The 15574-nt window shown below is 42.2% G+C and overlaps 1 protein-coding gene across 3 annotated transcripts in view; it reads left to right on the top strand.

The window, feature by feature from the left end:
* acad8 (acyl-CoA dehydrogenase family, member 8) overlaps nucleotides 1-15574 on the top strand; it is a 110485-nt gene that overhangs the window by 49521 nt on the left and 45390 nt on the right. For all 3 annotated transcript variants that reach the window (XM_060846760.1, XM_060846759.1, XM_060846761.1), the window contains one exon: nucleotides 12359-12494. In XM_060846760.1, the coding sequence (XP_060702743.1) occupies nucleotides 12359-12494 (136 nt within the window). The remainder of the gene's footprint in view (nucleotides 1-12358; nucleotides 12495-15574) is intronic.

Consider the following 15574-nt stretch of genomic DNA (forward strand, 5'->3'; position numbering starts at 1 on the left):
CCCCTCAAAATTTTTTTTTTTTGTAGATATTTTTATTGAAATTTAACATTTTTGCAAATTTACAAAAATAAACAAAACTCTCAAATACAAACATTGATGTACAATTAAATCATATATACAATAGTCATAATTTGAGAAAGAAAGAAAACAAAAAAAGAAAAAAAAAGAAACGGAAAAAGAAAGAAAAAAAAACCTCAACTTTCTACTAATCTAACCTATAACTAACCAGAGTGTATACCTAAGTCTCTTACATGCTCGGAATGTATAAACATCAAATATAATAAAACCCGTATTCGCGCAGGATTCCTCTCCCAAGGGGCCCCGGAGCAGCCCGGTCTGAAATCTTCACTAAATAAAAGCCCTTGTTAGGATAGCCGAAATATCTGCATTTATATAATTCAAAAAGGGCTGCCATATTTTATAAAATAATTCAGTCTTTCGGTGCGCCATATTTGTGAGGAAGTCAAGGGGGATATATTCCATAATTAATCTGTGCCAATTTGAAAGTCCAGGGGGGCCCTCAGCCACCCAGTTCACCAAAATATTTTTCCTTGCACAGAAAGAGAGAATAGAAAATAGTCTCTTCCCATGCATATCCAGAGATGAGAGGTTCGAAAAGCCCAAAAGGAGAGATACAGGGTCCACCCTAATTTCCGTTCCTAAAATTTCTGTCAGGGTATTTGCCACTTTAGTCCAGTATCTGCGGATTTTCTGACAAGTCCACAGACAATGTACAAGAGTACCCACCTCTATTTTGCATTTAGGACACATTGGAGATGCTCCTGCCTTAAATTTTGCCAGTCGAGCCGGAGCTATATGGGCCCTATGAAGTATCTTTAGTTGGATAGCCTGAGTTCTGTTACAGATAGCAATTCTTCTAGCATTTTCCCAAATGTCATTCCACATATCCTCAGAGATTTCTAGCCCCAAATCCTGCTCCCATGTTTTAAGCAGGTCATCCATGTCTCCTGAGACTCCATCATGTAGCAAATGGTATATAGTACTAACGGAGGATGCCCCCGCTGGTCGTAAGACATTATGTTCTCTGTCTGATTTATAAAGACTATCTATTAATGTAGTCTTCCTCTGTATATAATCTCGAACTTGGAAGTATCGAAAGAGATCCCCATTAGGTATTCCGAATTTCAGACGCAGCTGCTCAAAGGACATCAGGATCCCATCTTTAAATAGGTCCCCTAAGCATGAGATGCCCCTGGATCTCCAGAGTTTAAAGGTGGCATCTGTAATCCCCGGTTGGAATCCCCATGCGCCTACTATTGGTGCATGGGGGGATGTTTTATGTGAGTTACCCTCATTTTGCCGCATTATATTCCAGGCCTTAATTGTGTTTAATATTATGGGATTTTTACAGTGGTCTGTAATGATTTTCCTCTTATCTGAAAATAAAAGGTTAATAAGTGGGTATTTTACTTGGGAGGCTTCGATATCCAGCCAAATTGATTGTGGATCAGATGAAACCCAATCAGCTATGTAACTTAGTAGGGAGCTTAACTGATATTTCCTAAAGTCTGGGAAGTCCAGTCCTCCCCTTGCCTGTGGAAGCTGTAGCTTCTTCAGCTTAATAAGGGGCCGTCTATGGTTCCAAATAAAGGAGCTCAACCAGCCATATAATTTACGTAGGGCTAGCCTTGGCAGCATCAGCGGGAGCATTCTCATAGGATATAAGAGACGGGGCAGAACATTCATTTTAATTAATGCTATTCTCCCTAGCCAGGAAATCGGAAGGTCTCTCCATCGCTGGAGGTCCTGCCTTATCCTTTCCATTAATTGTACAAAATTAGCCCTATACAGCTGATCAAATACTGGCGTGATAAAAATACCTAAATATAAGAAGCCCTCCAGGGACCAACGGAAGGGAAAAGGGGATCCGTCCATTAAGTGGGGTATCATAGCCAGACCACCCATTGGCATGGCTTCCGATTTTGAAAAATTAATTTTATAGCCTGAGAATGCACTAAATGTATTAATAACTTGAATTAGACGAGGCACTGACATTAAAGGATTACTGAGGAATAAGAGAACGTCATCTGCATAGAGGGTAATTTTGTGTTTACCTGTACCAATCCTCGGGGCCGTTATATTAGGATCAGTCCGGATGGCTTCTGCTAATGGTTCGATTATCAGTGTAAACAACAATGGTGAGAGAGGACATCCTTGACGGCAGCCCCTACCCACACTGAAGCCATCCGATCTTAACCCATTAGTAATAACAGCTGCTTTGGGGTCATTATACAATTTTGAAACCCATTTGGTAAACACCTGTCCAACGCCAAACCTTTCCAATGTGTAAAATAAATATGACCATTCAACCCTCTCAAATGCCTTTTCCGCATCCAATGAAATTACTACTCCTGGTATCTTTCCCTGATGACAGGCTTGGATCATATTCAAGACCCTTCTGATATTATTGGATGATCTGCGGCCCTTAATAAATCCCGTCTGGTCCTCCTTTATAATATATGGCAGTACCCTTTCTAGTCTTAGTGCTAACATTTTTGAGAGAATTTTAAAGTCTACATTTAGTAAGGATATTGGTCTGTAAGATGCACAATCTTCTGGGTCTTTTCCTTTTTTGAGGATAAGAGAAATATTTGCTTCTTTCAGCGTGGGCGGGAGACAGACTTGACTATGCGCAAAATCATACATATCCATAAGTGGGTCAACCAATATTCCTGTAAATTCTTTATAGAATTCAGCTTGAAAACCATCCGGGCCCGGTGCTTTTCCGCTCTGAAGTTGCCTAATTGAATCAAGTATTTCTTGGACTGTTAAAGGGGTATTTAGGGCCGACACCTGTTCCGGAGTCAGGCCTGGGAAGGTCAAATTTTTAAAAATGACTGCATCCTCCTAATCCTATCTTCACAATCCTGCGATCTATATAGTTCAGAATAAAATTCTTTAAAGGTCGCATTGATCTTTTTATGATCATGAGTCAGGGTACCTGTACTTTCCTTGATGGTCGGAATAGTTTGAGGGGCTTTCTTTTTCTTTGCAAGAAATGCTAAGTATCTACCCGGTTTGTCGCCATATTCATAGAATCTTTGTTTCGCAAATAATATTTCCCTTTTAGCCGTTTGAGTAAGCGCGGTGTTTAAAGCTGTCCTAAGAGCTGTAATCCTCTGCAATTTTGTGATAGAAGGTCTATCAGTGTATGCTGTTTCGGCTGCTTTTAGGCGAGCTTCGAGCAGACGCTGTTGCTCTCCCTTCATTTTCCTCTGGGTCGCTGAATAGGAGATGATCAAACCTCGTGCATAAGCTTTGATGGTCTCCCACATCATTGACGGATTGCTAGCCGTACCAGTATTAATTTCTAAAAAAGTTTTAAGTTCTTGGGAGAAGTACTTTAAAAATTTGCTATCTTTTATCAGGAAGGGGTCCATACGCCAATGCCGAGCAAATGTCCCATTGTTCTTTACCTTAGTTTCCATGTATACAGCGGCATGGTCAGCGATTGCTATAGTACCTATTTTACAGGTTGCTATAGAGTTTAGAAAAATCGATGGGGCAAAAAACATATCAATTCTTGTGTGACATTTATGTGGATTAGAGTAGAAAGAAAAATCTCTACCCTGTGGATGGAGACATCTCCATACATCTACCAATCCTAATTCTTTATTCAGGTCCGCCAGTTGTCTAGATCTGGGAGATACTCCAGCGGCACTCTTGGGAATCCTGTCTATTTCCGGATCCATAATACAATTAAAGTCTCCCCCTATAATTGAATGACGGGCACCAAAGGCCATCAGTTTTGAAAAAGCTTCCGTTATGAATTTAAAGGGGTGTGCCGGGGGGCAGTATACATTTAAGATCCCATATTCCTCTCCATTTATGAGGGCTTTAATCAAAATATATCGTCCAGATTCGTCTTTTATCTGATTTAGAATTTTCAAAGGGAAGTTCTTCCGGACAAGGATAACGACTCCCCTGCTTTTTGAATTAAAAGAGGAAAAAAAGGCCTGATCAAATCCGCCCTGTCGTAATTTTAAGTGTTCTTTATCCGACAGGTGTGTCTCCTGTAGGAGAGCTATATCAACTCTCTCCCTCTTAAGATTTGATAACATTTTCTTCCTTTTAACTGGCGAATTACTCCCCCTGACATTCCAGGTGCACCACTTAACTGACTGTTCAGCCATAATCATCTGGACAGATCCGAGACCCCTCGGGAGGGGAAACCCTATCTAGAACATCCCGAGCATGGAGCATACAAGATTTACAAAAGTAAAGATTCTCTGATACACTCAAAACAATATAACAAAAAACTCTTTCTAAGTATAAAAAATATAAAACATTCCGAATTGGAGATTTTCTCCCTTGTTCCCAGGGAGCGTCACTTCCTCTCCCACAGTCCATCTTACCCTCTTCCAACCAGTGCCCCACCCTTGACCCAGGTGTTCCTCAATAAAATGAGGAGAATTCAAATATAATATAAAGCTAGAGTTAACAGTGAACACCCCACCCCCACCCACACCCACATCTAAATATATTTGGGAATATTAATACCATATATAACTATAAGATTACAATCTCAACATGTAATACTTAAATATAATACCACAAAATAACAGGGGAAAGAAAAACAACCCCGCTCCTAAAAACAGAAGTAAAATAGAATAAGGTAATCACCTCTCCCCATCAACATTAACCAAACGCCCCAACATATATATATATATATATATACACATACACACATAGGGGGAAAGATGAGAAACGATGAAGGGATGTAAACCAAAATAATGGGAAAGGCAGACCAGCGTCCACAATCTCTTACAGTTTATTTAAGAGAGTCCAAGAATTCCTTAGCCTTCTCCGGTGATCCGAAGTTATATATGGATCCTTCGTGGCTAAGGCGTAGCGTCGCTGGATATCGTAAGGAGTACTGGATATTTAAGTCCCTTAAACGCTTCTTCACCTCATCGAATGCCTTCCTCTTTCGGACCAAAGCTGGGGAGAAGTCCTGGAACAGCATGATCCTGGATCCTTTGTGGGTCATAGCTTGGGGATCTTTTCCCAGATTTCTTGAGGCTTCCAGGAGCATCTGCCTCTCCCTATAGCTCTGCAGCTGGAACAGGACCGGGCGTGGGCGCTGGGTTGAGCCGGGCCCACGTACTGTGACCCGGTAGGCCCATTCTACCCTTACCTGGCCTGATCCATTATGCAGATTTAAAAGTTGTGGCAGCCAATGCTCTAAGAATGCTGTCAGCTGACCTCCCTCTTCCTGCTCGGGCAGGCCCAACAACCGAATATTTTTTCTACGACATCGATTTTCGAGGTCATCAATGTGGTTTTCTAGGTTCTGGACTCGATTCTCGAGAAAACGGATGTGGTCGGCTGTTGATTTTATCCCAGTCTCTGAGGCTGCGGCCTTCGACTCCACCTCTCTGACTCGGCACTCCAATTCCTGAATGTCTCTGCCCTGCTTCTGCAGCTCGGCTGATAGTGCTTCTCTGCTCTGCCGAGACTCATCGATAAAAGCATCAATCTTCGCCTCCCACCTGGCAAACATCTCCTCAAAGCTCATCTTCATTGGTAAATCTCCTGAAGTAGCTGAAGACACCTTTGTTGCAGATGAAGAGGGAGAGGGTGGGGGAGGGGTCCCTGCTTTCTTAGAGCCGCCTGTTCCCTTCCCTTTACTCATTTTCCAGCTAGTATTAGACTATTTAAATGTACTAATAGGTAACTATTTAGGGTTAACAACTATTATAAATGGTTTAGTGAGTGTGGTGGGGGTGGATAGCCCACTTTTCCCAAGTTTTGGGTAGAGCACTGTGGACTCAGTCTTGCTGGGTCGCTGCCATCTTGGATCCCCCCCCTCAAAATTTTATAAAGCTCTATAAGGTCACCCCTCAGCTTCCAGCACTCCAGAGAAAACAGTGCCACCCTATTCAATCTCTCCCTGTAGTTCAAACTCTCCAATCTGGCAACATCCTTATAAATCTTTTCTGAACCCTTTCAAGTTTCACAGCATCCTTCCTATAGCAGGGAGACCATAATTGCTTGCAGTTTTCCAAAAGTGGCCAAACCAATATCCTGCACAGCTGCAACTTGACTTTCTAACTCCTATACTCAATGCACTGACCAATAAAGGCAAGCATTCCAAATGCCGCCTTCACTATTTAATCTACCTGTGACTTCACTTTCAAGGAGCTATGAATCTGCACTCCAAGGTGTCTTTGTTCAGCAACATACCCCAGCACCTTATCATTAAGTGTATAAGTCCTACCTTGATTTGCCTTTCCAAAATACAGCATCAAATATTTATCTAAATTAAACTCCATCTGCCACTCCTCAGCTCATTAGCTCATCTGAGGTAACCTTCTTCGCTGTTCACTACATCTCCAATTTTAGTGTCATCTGCAAACTTGCTAACCACATCTCCTAAAAAAACTATATTTAGGCAATTCCAGGAATTGGCCTCTCGACAGTTTGTTGCTTATTATCTAGCCTCTCAGGGAGGGTTCCCTGAGTGCTGGGTTTCTTTTGCGAAGATCTGTAAACATGCAATCATCTAATATTTTGGAGTGGAATAAGTGGTATAAACTCTTGGAATAATTAATACAATAACAAACTTGTAATCCAAATGCTGAATTAATTATGCAATTTAGTCCTGCTGATGAAGGAAATGTAAGTTCATGTTTAAAACCGATAGTTTCTTTTGATGAGATCAGAATTTTCTCTTCTCCCTTTTCTAAACTCTTTGCTAAATAAGATGATCTTCCAACAGATCTAGCCTGTTCACTATCTACAAACCACAAGTCAGGAATGTTGATATGCTGTCCACTTGCCTCGCTGAGTCCTGCTCCAATAAGACTTGAAGCTCAATGTCATTCAAGTTAAAGTAGACCACTTACTTGGCAGCTTATTCCACACTTCAATCATTCACTCACTCCGCAACTGGTGCACTTCAGCAACTCACCAAAGTTCCTTCAACAGCATTTTTTTAAACCTGTGGCCTTACCTTCTAGAAATTCTAGAGTTATGCTCCAAATCCGCACCCCCCCCCCCCCATCCTGACTTGGAACTGTACTGCCATCCCTTCATTGTCGCTGGCTCAAAATCCAACATGAGAAAGTGATATGTAGTAGTAATGCCACTGGACAAATAATTCTGACCCCAGGGCTATGTTCTGGGGGCATGGGTTAAAATCCATATGATAGCTATTTCAGACATGGATTGAATGACCTCCTTAGAACATAGACATAGAACACTACAGCGCAGAACAGGCCGTTCAGCCATCGATGTTGTGCCAACCTGTGAACTATTCTCAGTTCGTCCCCCTACACTATCCCATCATCATCCATGTGCTTATCCAAGTTTTGTTTAAATCTCCCTAATGTGGCTGAGTTAACTACATTGGCAGGTAGGGCATTCCATGGCCTTACCACTGTCTGAGTAAAGAACCTGCCTGTGACATCTGTATTAAATCTATCACCCCTCAATTTGTAGTTATGCCCCCTCGTACAAGCTGACATCGTCATCCTAGGAAAAAGGCTTCACTGTGTACCTTATCTAATCCTTTGATCACCTTGCATGTCTCTATCAAATTGTCTTTTCATCACCGCCTTTCCAATAAGAACAGGCCCAAGTTTCTCAGCCTTTCTTCATAAGACCTTCCCTCCAGACCAGGCAACATCCTGGTAAATCTCCTCTGCACCTTTTCCAATGTTTCCACATCCTTCCCGAAATATGGCAACCACAACTGTACACAATATTCCAAGTGCGGCCGCATTAGCTTTTTATATAGTTGCAGCATGATATTGCGGCCCCGGAACTCAATCCCTCCACCAATGAAACCTAACACACCATATGCGTTCTTAACAGCACTATCAATCTGGATGGAAACTGTCAGGGATATATGTATAAGGACTCCAAGGTCCCTCTGCACATCCACACTACCAAGAATCTTTCCATTGACCCAGTACTCTGCCTTCCTGTTATTCTTCCCAAAGTGTATCACCTCACATTTAGCTGCATTGAACTCCATTTTTTGCCACCTCTCAGCCCAATTCTGCAGTTTATCCAATTCCCCCGCAACCTGTAACATTCTTCCAAACTGTCCACTATTCCACCGACTTTAGTGTCATCTGCAAATTTACTAATCCATCTACCTATGCCTGTGTCTAAATCATTTATAAAAATGACAAACAGCAGTGTTCCCAAAACAGATCCTTGTGGAACACCACTGGACTCCAGGCTGCATATTTTCCATCAACCACCACTCGCTGCTTTCTTTCAGAAAAGCAGTTTCTAATTCAAGCTGCTAAATCACCCTCAATCCCATGACTCCACATTTTGTCCATGAGCCTATCATGTGGAACCTTATCAGAGGCTTTACTGAAGTCCATGTATACCACGTCAACTGCCCTACCCTCATCTACAAGCTTGGTCACTTTCTCAAAAAACTGAATGAGGTTTGTGAGACATGACCAGCCCTTGTCGAAACGATGTTGGTTATCTGAAATCAAATTGTTGCCTGCTGGATGATTATAAATCCTATCTCTTATAATCCTTTTCAAAATCTTTCCTACAACAGAAGTAAGGCTCACTGGGTCATCTCTACTGCCCTTCTTGAACAAGGGCACAACATTTGTAATCCTCTAGCTCTGGTACTAAATCTGGTAGACAATGACTCCAATATCAAAACAAAGGCTTTGCTATCTCCTCCCGAGCTTCCCAGAAAATCCTTGGATAAATCCCATCCGGCCCAGGGGACTTGTCTACTTTCATTCCTTCTAGAATTGATAACACCTGTTCGAAACTAACCTCGATCCTTTTTAGGCTAATGTCTCGTACCTCATTCTTCTCCTCTACAATATTTTCCTTTTCTTGAGTGAAAACCGATGCGAAATGTTTGTTTGGCACCTCTCCGATCTCCTTAGGGTCCACACTCAACTTCCCACTTCTGCCTTTTCTGGCCCTATTCCTACCCGAGACATCCTTTTATTCCTCATATACTATAGAAAGCTTTAGGGTTCTCCTTTATTCTATTTGCTAAAGCCTGCTAGTGTCCTCTCTTTGCTCTTGTTCACTCTCTCTTTGGGCGGCATGGTGGCACAGTGGTTAGCACTGCTGCCTCACAGCGCCCGTGTCTGCATGGGTTTCCTCTGGGTGCTCCAGTTTCCTCCCACAGTCCAAAAATGTGCAGGTTAGGTGAATTGGCCATGCTAAATTGCCTGTAGTGTAGGGTGAAGGGGTAAATGTAGGGTAATGTGTCTGGGTATATTGTTCTTCGGAGGGTCGGTGTGGACTTGTTGGGCTGAAGGGCTTTTTACCACACTGTAAGCAATCTAATCTAATCTAATCTTTAAATCCTTCCTAGCTGATCTGTGACTCTCCATCGCCTCATCTGAACCATCTTGCCTCATCAACGCATAAGCTTCCTTCTGCTTAACAAGAGATGCAATTTCTGTAGTAAACCACTTTTCCCTTATCTTATCACTTCCTCCCTACTTGACAGGAGCATACCTATCAAGGACACGCAATATCTGTTCCTTAAACCAGCTCCACATTTCCATTGTCTGCATCCACTGCATTTTGCTACCCCATTTTATGCATCCTAATTCTTGCCTAATCGTGTTATAATTGCCCTTGCCCCATCGATAACTCTTGACTTGTGGCATGTACCTATCCCTTTCCATTCCCCTCAACAGTATCCAAAACTATGCATGTTTTTCTGTGCTGTAAAGTCCCACCATGGTAGATGATAAAATTTGCATTCATTAAAAACTAGCATTATGCTATAGAAATTCAATTGGTTCACTAATGCTTTTTAGAAAGGGAGATCTGCCATCCTTATCCTGTCTGGACTACATGTGACTCCAGACCCACAGCAATGTGGTTTACTCTTAAGTGCCCTCTGAAATATCCAAGTATATCATTTAGTTAGGGCAACTAGAGATGGGCAATATTTATGAAGTCTTGTTAATGGGTCTTAATGATTTGCTTACTGCAGTTGAACACTGCAGACCGAGAGATGCGGGTAATGACTCCTGAGGCAATGATAATGAAATTTTCATCGCCACCAGTAAAGCAGGTCCTTGTGGCCCAGTGAGTAACTAGTCTAACTACAAGAGGTTACTCCAGTGTGAAACAATCTGCTGATGCATCTTTGCTGTAGGATGAGTAAAGTGATACTTGGCCTATGGATCTCACGATCGGGCTAAGATCTTTCACAGGCGTACCCTCTTGTTTGCTGTGCTTCAACAGAGCCAGCTAAGGCCCATCATGATTACCTAGGTTGGTCTTCCTGCTCCTATGCCTCCATCAACTGTTTCTGCTTCAAAAATGAAAAACCAAAAAAATCTATACGATATCCTGAAAATGATTAGTCAGGGTAATTAATCCAAACTCATTAAAAAGAATCAGTCTTTCAGCTTTAAAAAACCTTGCTAGATCTGTGATGAATGAAGCAAGGAACTCTTATAATCCAAATCACTGCATATGACTGCCCTGTTAAATAGCTCTCCAATTGTTTTGGTCATTTTCTGTGGCCTATTCCATGAAGTGTTACCTTCCAGTCTGCCTGTGAGCATGTTACTAGTGATGTTGCGGAATCTGATATACATAAATTCAATCTATCAATCACATATTATTAAACTCACTAAGGATGATCATGGTGAGAACATGGTGTTATGTTGAAGGCCATGACCTCAAATATGTACCAGAGTTGTGTAAAATTAGAGGCCTGGTAACTGTAGTAAACAAAAATACTACCACTCAAAATCAGTCTTGAATGATCTCTGACTCTGGATATACACAGATATGCAGTTTATGGGATGGGGGGGGTCTATAAATACATTGTCTTATGATTGAATCTATGTGAATTCAGTAACTACAAAAACCGAATTAAACCAATAGTATCTAAGGTGAAAGGAATTCTAGCAATTTCGTGTTCTTGATAGAAATGATTTAATCATCAAACTTGTAGCACCCTTTCCTTTGTGATAAAATCCCATTTCAGACTTGAGAGCGTAAAAGTTAAAGCTGACGTGTCAATTTAATTGGATGTGAGCATAAGAGGTATATTTAGTAAGTTTGCAGATGACACCAAAATTGGAGGTGAAGTGGACAACGAAGAAAGTTACCTCGAATCACAATGGGATCTTGATCAGTTGGGCCAGTGGGCTGAGGAGTGGCAGTTGGAGTTTAACTTGGATAAGTGCAAGTTGCTGCATTTTGGGAAAGCAAATCAGGGCAGGACTTATACACTTAATGGTGAGGTCCTAGGGAGTTTGCTGAACAAAGAGACCTTGGAGTGTAGGTTCATAGCTCCTTGAAAGTAGAGTCATAGGTAGATAGGATAGTGAAGAAGACATTTGGTATGTTTTTCTTTATTGGTCAGAATATTGAGTACAGGAGTTGGGTGGTCATGTTGCAGCTATATAAGACATTGGTTATGCCACTTTTGGAATATTGCATGCAATTCTGGTCTCCTTCCTATCGGAAGGATGTTGTGAAACTTGAAATGATTCAGAAAAGGTTTGCAAGGATGTTGCCAGGGTTGGGGGATTTGAGCTATAGGGAGGGGTTGAATGGGCTGGGCTGTTTTCCCTGGAACGTCAGAGGCTGAAGGGTGACTTTATAGAGGTCTATAAAATGATAAGGGGCATGGATAGGATAAATTGAGAAAGTCCTTTCCCTGGGATAGGGGAGTCCAGAACTGGAGGGCATAGGTTTAGGGTGAGAGGGGAAATATATGAAACAGACCGAAAGGGCAACCTTTTCACGCAGAGGGTGGTGTGTGTATGGAATGAGCTGCCAGAGGAAATGGTGGTGGCTGGTACAATTATAACATTTTAAAAGGTATCTGGATGGGTATATGAATAGGAAGGGTCTGGAGGGATATGGGCGCGTGCTGACAAATGGGACTAGGATAGGCTAAGATAACTAGACGAGTTGGACTAAATGGTCTGTTTTCGTGCTGTACATCTCTATGACTTTATAACACCTTCATCCAATGGGCAAATAAAAAACAAATTCAATTAATAACAGCACTCTGGGTCACACTACACCACATGATTCAAGAAAGCAACTTGGCATTACCACCTCCAGTGAAATTAGGGATGGCAATAAATGCTGGCCTGGCCAGTCGTGCCCACGCTCTGTGATCATTCGTTACTTAAAAAAAAGTTAACCCGAGTCACAATGCAAGCAGCTTAACCTGCTATCTTGTCTTTATCTACAATCTGTCCTCTCTGTGAACAAGGAGTTGGTCTGTGTCTTTAATTAGACTACTCTGTTGACTAAGTCCATGACAAAATCATCCAGTTCATATTGTCTAAATTATAAATCTGTAAATTGAGCAAGCATCATGTGACCAATTTCTGCCTTAATATTTAAGGTTGGATGGAACTCTCAGCCAACTCGAGCTGTGATATTTGAGGACTGTGCTGTTCCTGTTAGTAACTTGATTGGAAAAGAAGGTGATGGATTTTCCATAGCCATGCATGGACTGAATGGCGGAAGAATCAACATAGGTAAGAAATTGTTCAAAGAATTAATGCCAGAGGAACTCAGCAAGTCTGGTAGTTTCTGTGGGGAAAGAACAGTCTAAAAATGTTTTTCAGAGCAGTTTGAAATTACTGGTATAGTTGCCGTCAGGTTCTGTCATGTGACAGCTACTACAAACTAGGATCTATAAGTGCTTGCTGATGATTGCAAGATTGAGTTAATGCCAGTCTTCAGGGTGTGGGCCCATTGGCAGCTATTGGGTTCAGGGATCAGTCAGTGCCAGCTGGCAGAATGCGGGGTCTGGTCAGTGCCAGCTGCCAGGATCACGATCCAGTCGGTGCCAGGACATGAGGTCTGGTTGGTGCCAGCTGACAGTGTGCAGGATCTGGTTGGTGCCAGCTGTCTGGATGAATTGTCTACAGAGTGTAGTTGCATATTTTTGAGTGACCACTTGCATCTACAACATCCCTGACTTCTTTTATGTTTGTTGAATGTTGAAACATGCTGCAACAAATTTCAGTGATTGCCTCCTAGTAGATAGTTCCTCTCCATTGCTTTCCCAGTTGAAATGCTGAAGTTTATAAGGCTCTTCATATTAGGATGCCCGGATGACATTGACCACCTTGCTGCTTTATGCTGTTCCCAATCGAAATGACGGATCCTGTTGTCCTCAATGTGAGAGACCTGGTCTGTCCGTCTCCATGGCATTCTGAAGATGGTGTTCATGCTGTTCAACCTTGCACAGTGAATTTGTGATTTTGTCCTGCTAAAGAATTCTCAACACAAACTTCAGGTATCCCTGATCGAAGCATTCAGGCCTCAGTGGTTAGCACTGCTGCCTCACAATGCCAGGGACCTGGATTCGATTCCAGCCTCGGGCGACTGTCTGTGTGGAGTTTCCACATTCTCCCCACGTCTGCTTGGGTTTCCTCCACAGTCCAAAATGTGTGGGTTAGGTGAATTGACCATGCTAAAATTGCCCATAGTGTTCAGGATATGTAGGTTTGGTGCATTAGTCAGGAGAAATGTAGAGTAATAGGGGTAGGGGATTGGGTCTGGATGGTTTACTATTTGGAGGGTAGGTGTGAACTTGTTGCGCCAAATGGCCTGTTTCCACATTGTAGGGATTCAATGATTTCTATGGGATAACTGATACATCATAAGCATTTTAGTCAATGTCTATTGTGGTTAAATTATTAGAATCTGTTGAGTAATACCAACTGATCAGAGCAATTCAGCATGGACATTTTAAATTATTTATGGGATATAGATGTCACCCAGTGACTTACAAGGCTATTTCAGAAAGATGTTGAGAGTCAGCTGCTTTACTGGAAACACATGTAATCTAGAACGGGTTACTGGACATCAGTGCACCAGAAAGGTTTTTATGACATTGCTAATTTATTGATAGTTTTGTCATAATTGAGACACGCTTTGTGTTTCAGATTCTTTGAATTGTGTTCAGTTTCCACCAGCTATCTTAATGCAGTATCAGCCAGTGCCCCCAGATTTGCCTGGGCTTCTGGTGGATTACTCGCGCAGTGACATTACCCACTGTGCCACCAGCTCAATGGATTTGCAAAGGTCTAATGAACATTAGTGACCTCAAAATGTGCTGATGTGGTAGATTTGGTGTACAAATCCATAGATCCCTGAAGGTGTTAGCACAGGTAGACAGGGCATTGAAGAAGGCATAGAGGATGCTTGCCTTTATTAATCGAGGCGTAGAATATAGGAACAAGAAGGTCTCATTACAACTTTATAAAGCAATGGTCAGACTGATGAAATACTGTGTGCAGTGTTGTCATATTGTCGGAAGGATGTGATTGCACAGGAGAGAGTGCAGGAGAGATTCTCCAGAATGTTGCCTGGGATAAAGAGCGATGAGAGAATGTATAGACTGGCTTTGTTTTCCTTGGAACAGAGGATGCACAGGGGAGGGAAGATCTGATTAGGGTGTGCAAAATAGAGAATCATACATAGGATAGACTGTACGAATCTTTTCCCCATGGCAGACCAGGAATAAATTTAAGATAAAAGAACAAAGAAAATTTACAGCCCAGGAACAGGCCTTTCGGCCCTCCAAGCCTGAGCCGATCCAAATGTACTGTCTAAACCTGTTGCCCAATTCCTAAGCATCTATATCCTTCTGCTCTCCACCTACTCCTGCATCTGTCCAGATGCATCTTAAATGAATCTACCGTTCCTGCCTCAACCACCTCTGCTGGCAATGCATTCCAGATGCCCACCACCCTCTGTGTGAAGTACTTGCCGCGTGTATCCCCCTTAAACTTTCCACCTCTCACCTTGAAAGCGTGACCTCTCGTTATTGAATCCTTCATCCTGGGAAAAAGCTTGTCTCTATCCACCCTGTCTATTCCCTTCATGACTTTGTAAACCTCAATCAGGTCCCCTCTCTATCTCCTTTTTTCTAATGAGAACAAACTCAACCTCTCTTCACAGTTAGATCCTTCCATACCAGGCAACATCCTCGTAAACCTTCTCTGCACCCATCCTTTTGGTAATGTGGCAACCAGAACTGTACACAGTATTCTAAATGCAGCCGAACCAATGTCTTGTACAATTTTAACATGACTTGCCAGCTCTTATACTCAATACCCCCTTCCAATAAAGGCAAGAATAGTATATGCCATCTTGACCACTCTATCCACCTGTGCAGCAATTTTCAGGGTACAATGGATCTGCACTCCCAGGTCTTTCTGCCCATCAGCTTTTCCCAAGGCTCTTCCGTTCATTGTATAATTCACTCTAGAATTAGACTTGCCTAAATGCATCACCTCACATTTGTCTGGATTGAAATCCACCTGCCACTTTTCTGCCCAACTCTCCAGTCTATGTCCTCCTGTATTCTTTGACAGTCCCTTATGCTTCCTGCTATTTCACCCATCTTCGTGTCATCTGCAAACTTGCTGATCATACCAACAGTGCCCTCTTCCAGATCATTTATGTATTTTACAAACAACAGTGGCCCCAACACTGACCCCTGTGGAACACTACTGGTCACCTTTCTCCATTTCGAAAAACTCTGTTCAACTACTATTCTCTGTCTCCTGTTGCTCAACCAGTTCTTTATCCACCTAGCTAG

This window comes from Hemiscyllium ocellatum, chromosome 29 (genome assembly GCF_020745735.1).
Source record: "Hemiscyllium ocellatum isolate sHemOce1 chromosome 29, sHemOce1.pat.X.cur, whole genome shotgun sequence".
Classification (NCBI taxonomy): Eukaryota; Metazoa; Chordata; class Chondrichthyes; order Orectolobiformes; family Hemiscylliidae; genus Hemiscyllium; species Hemiscyllium ocellatum.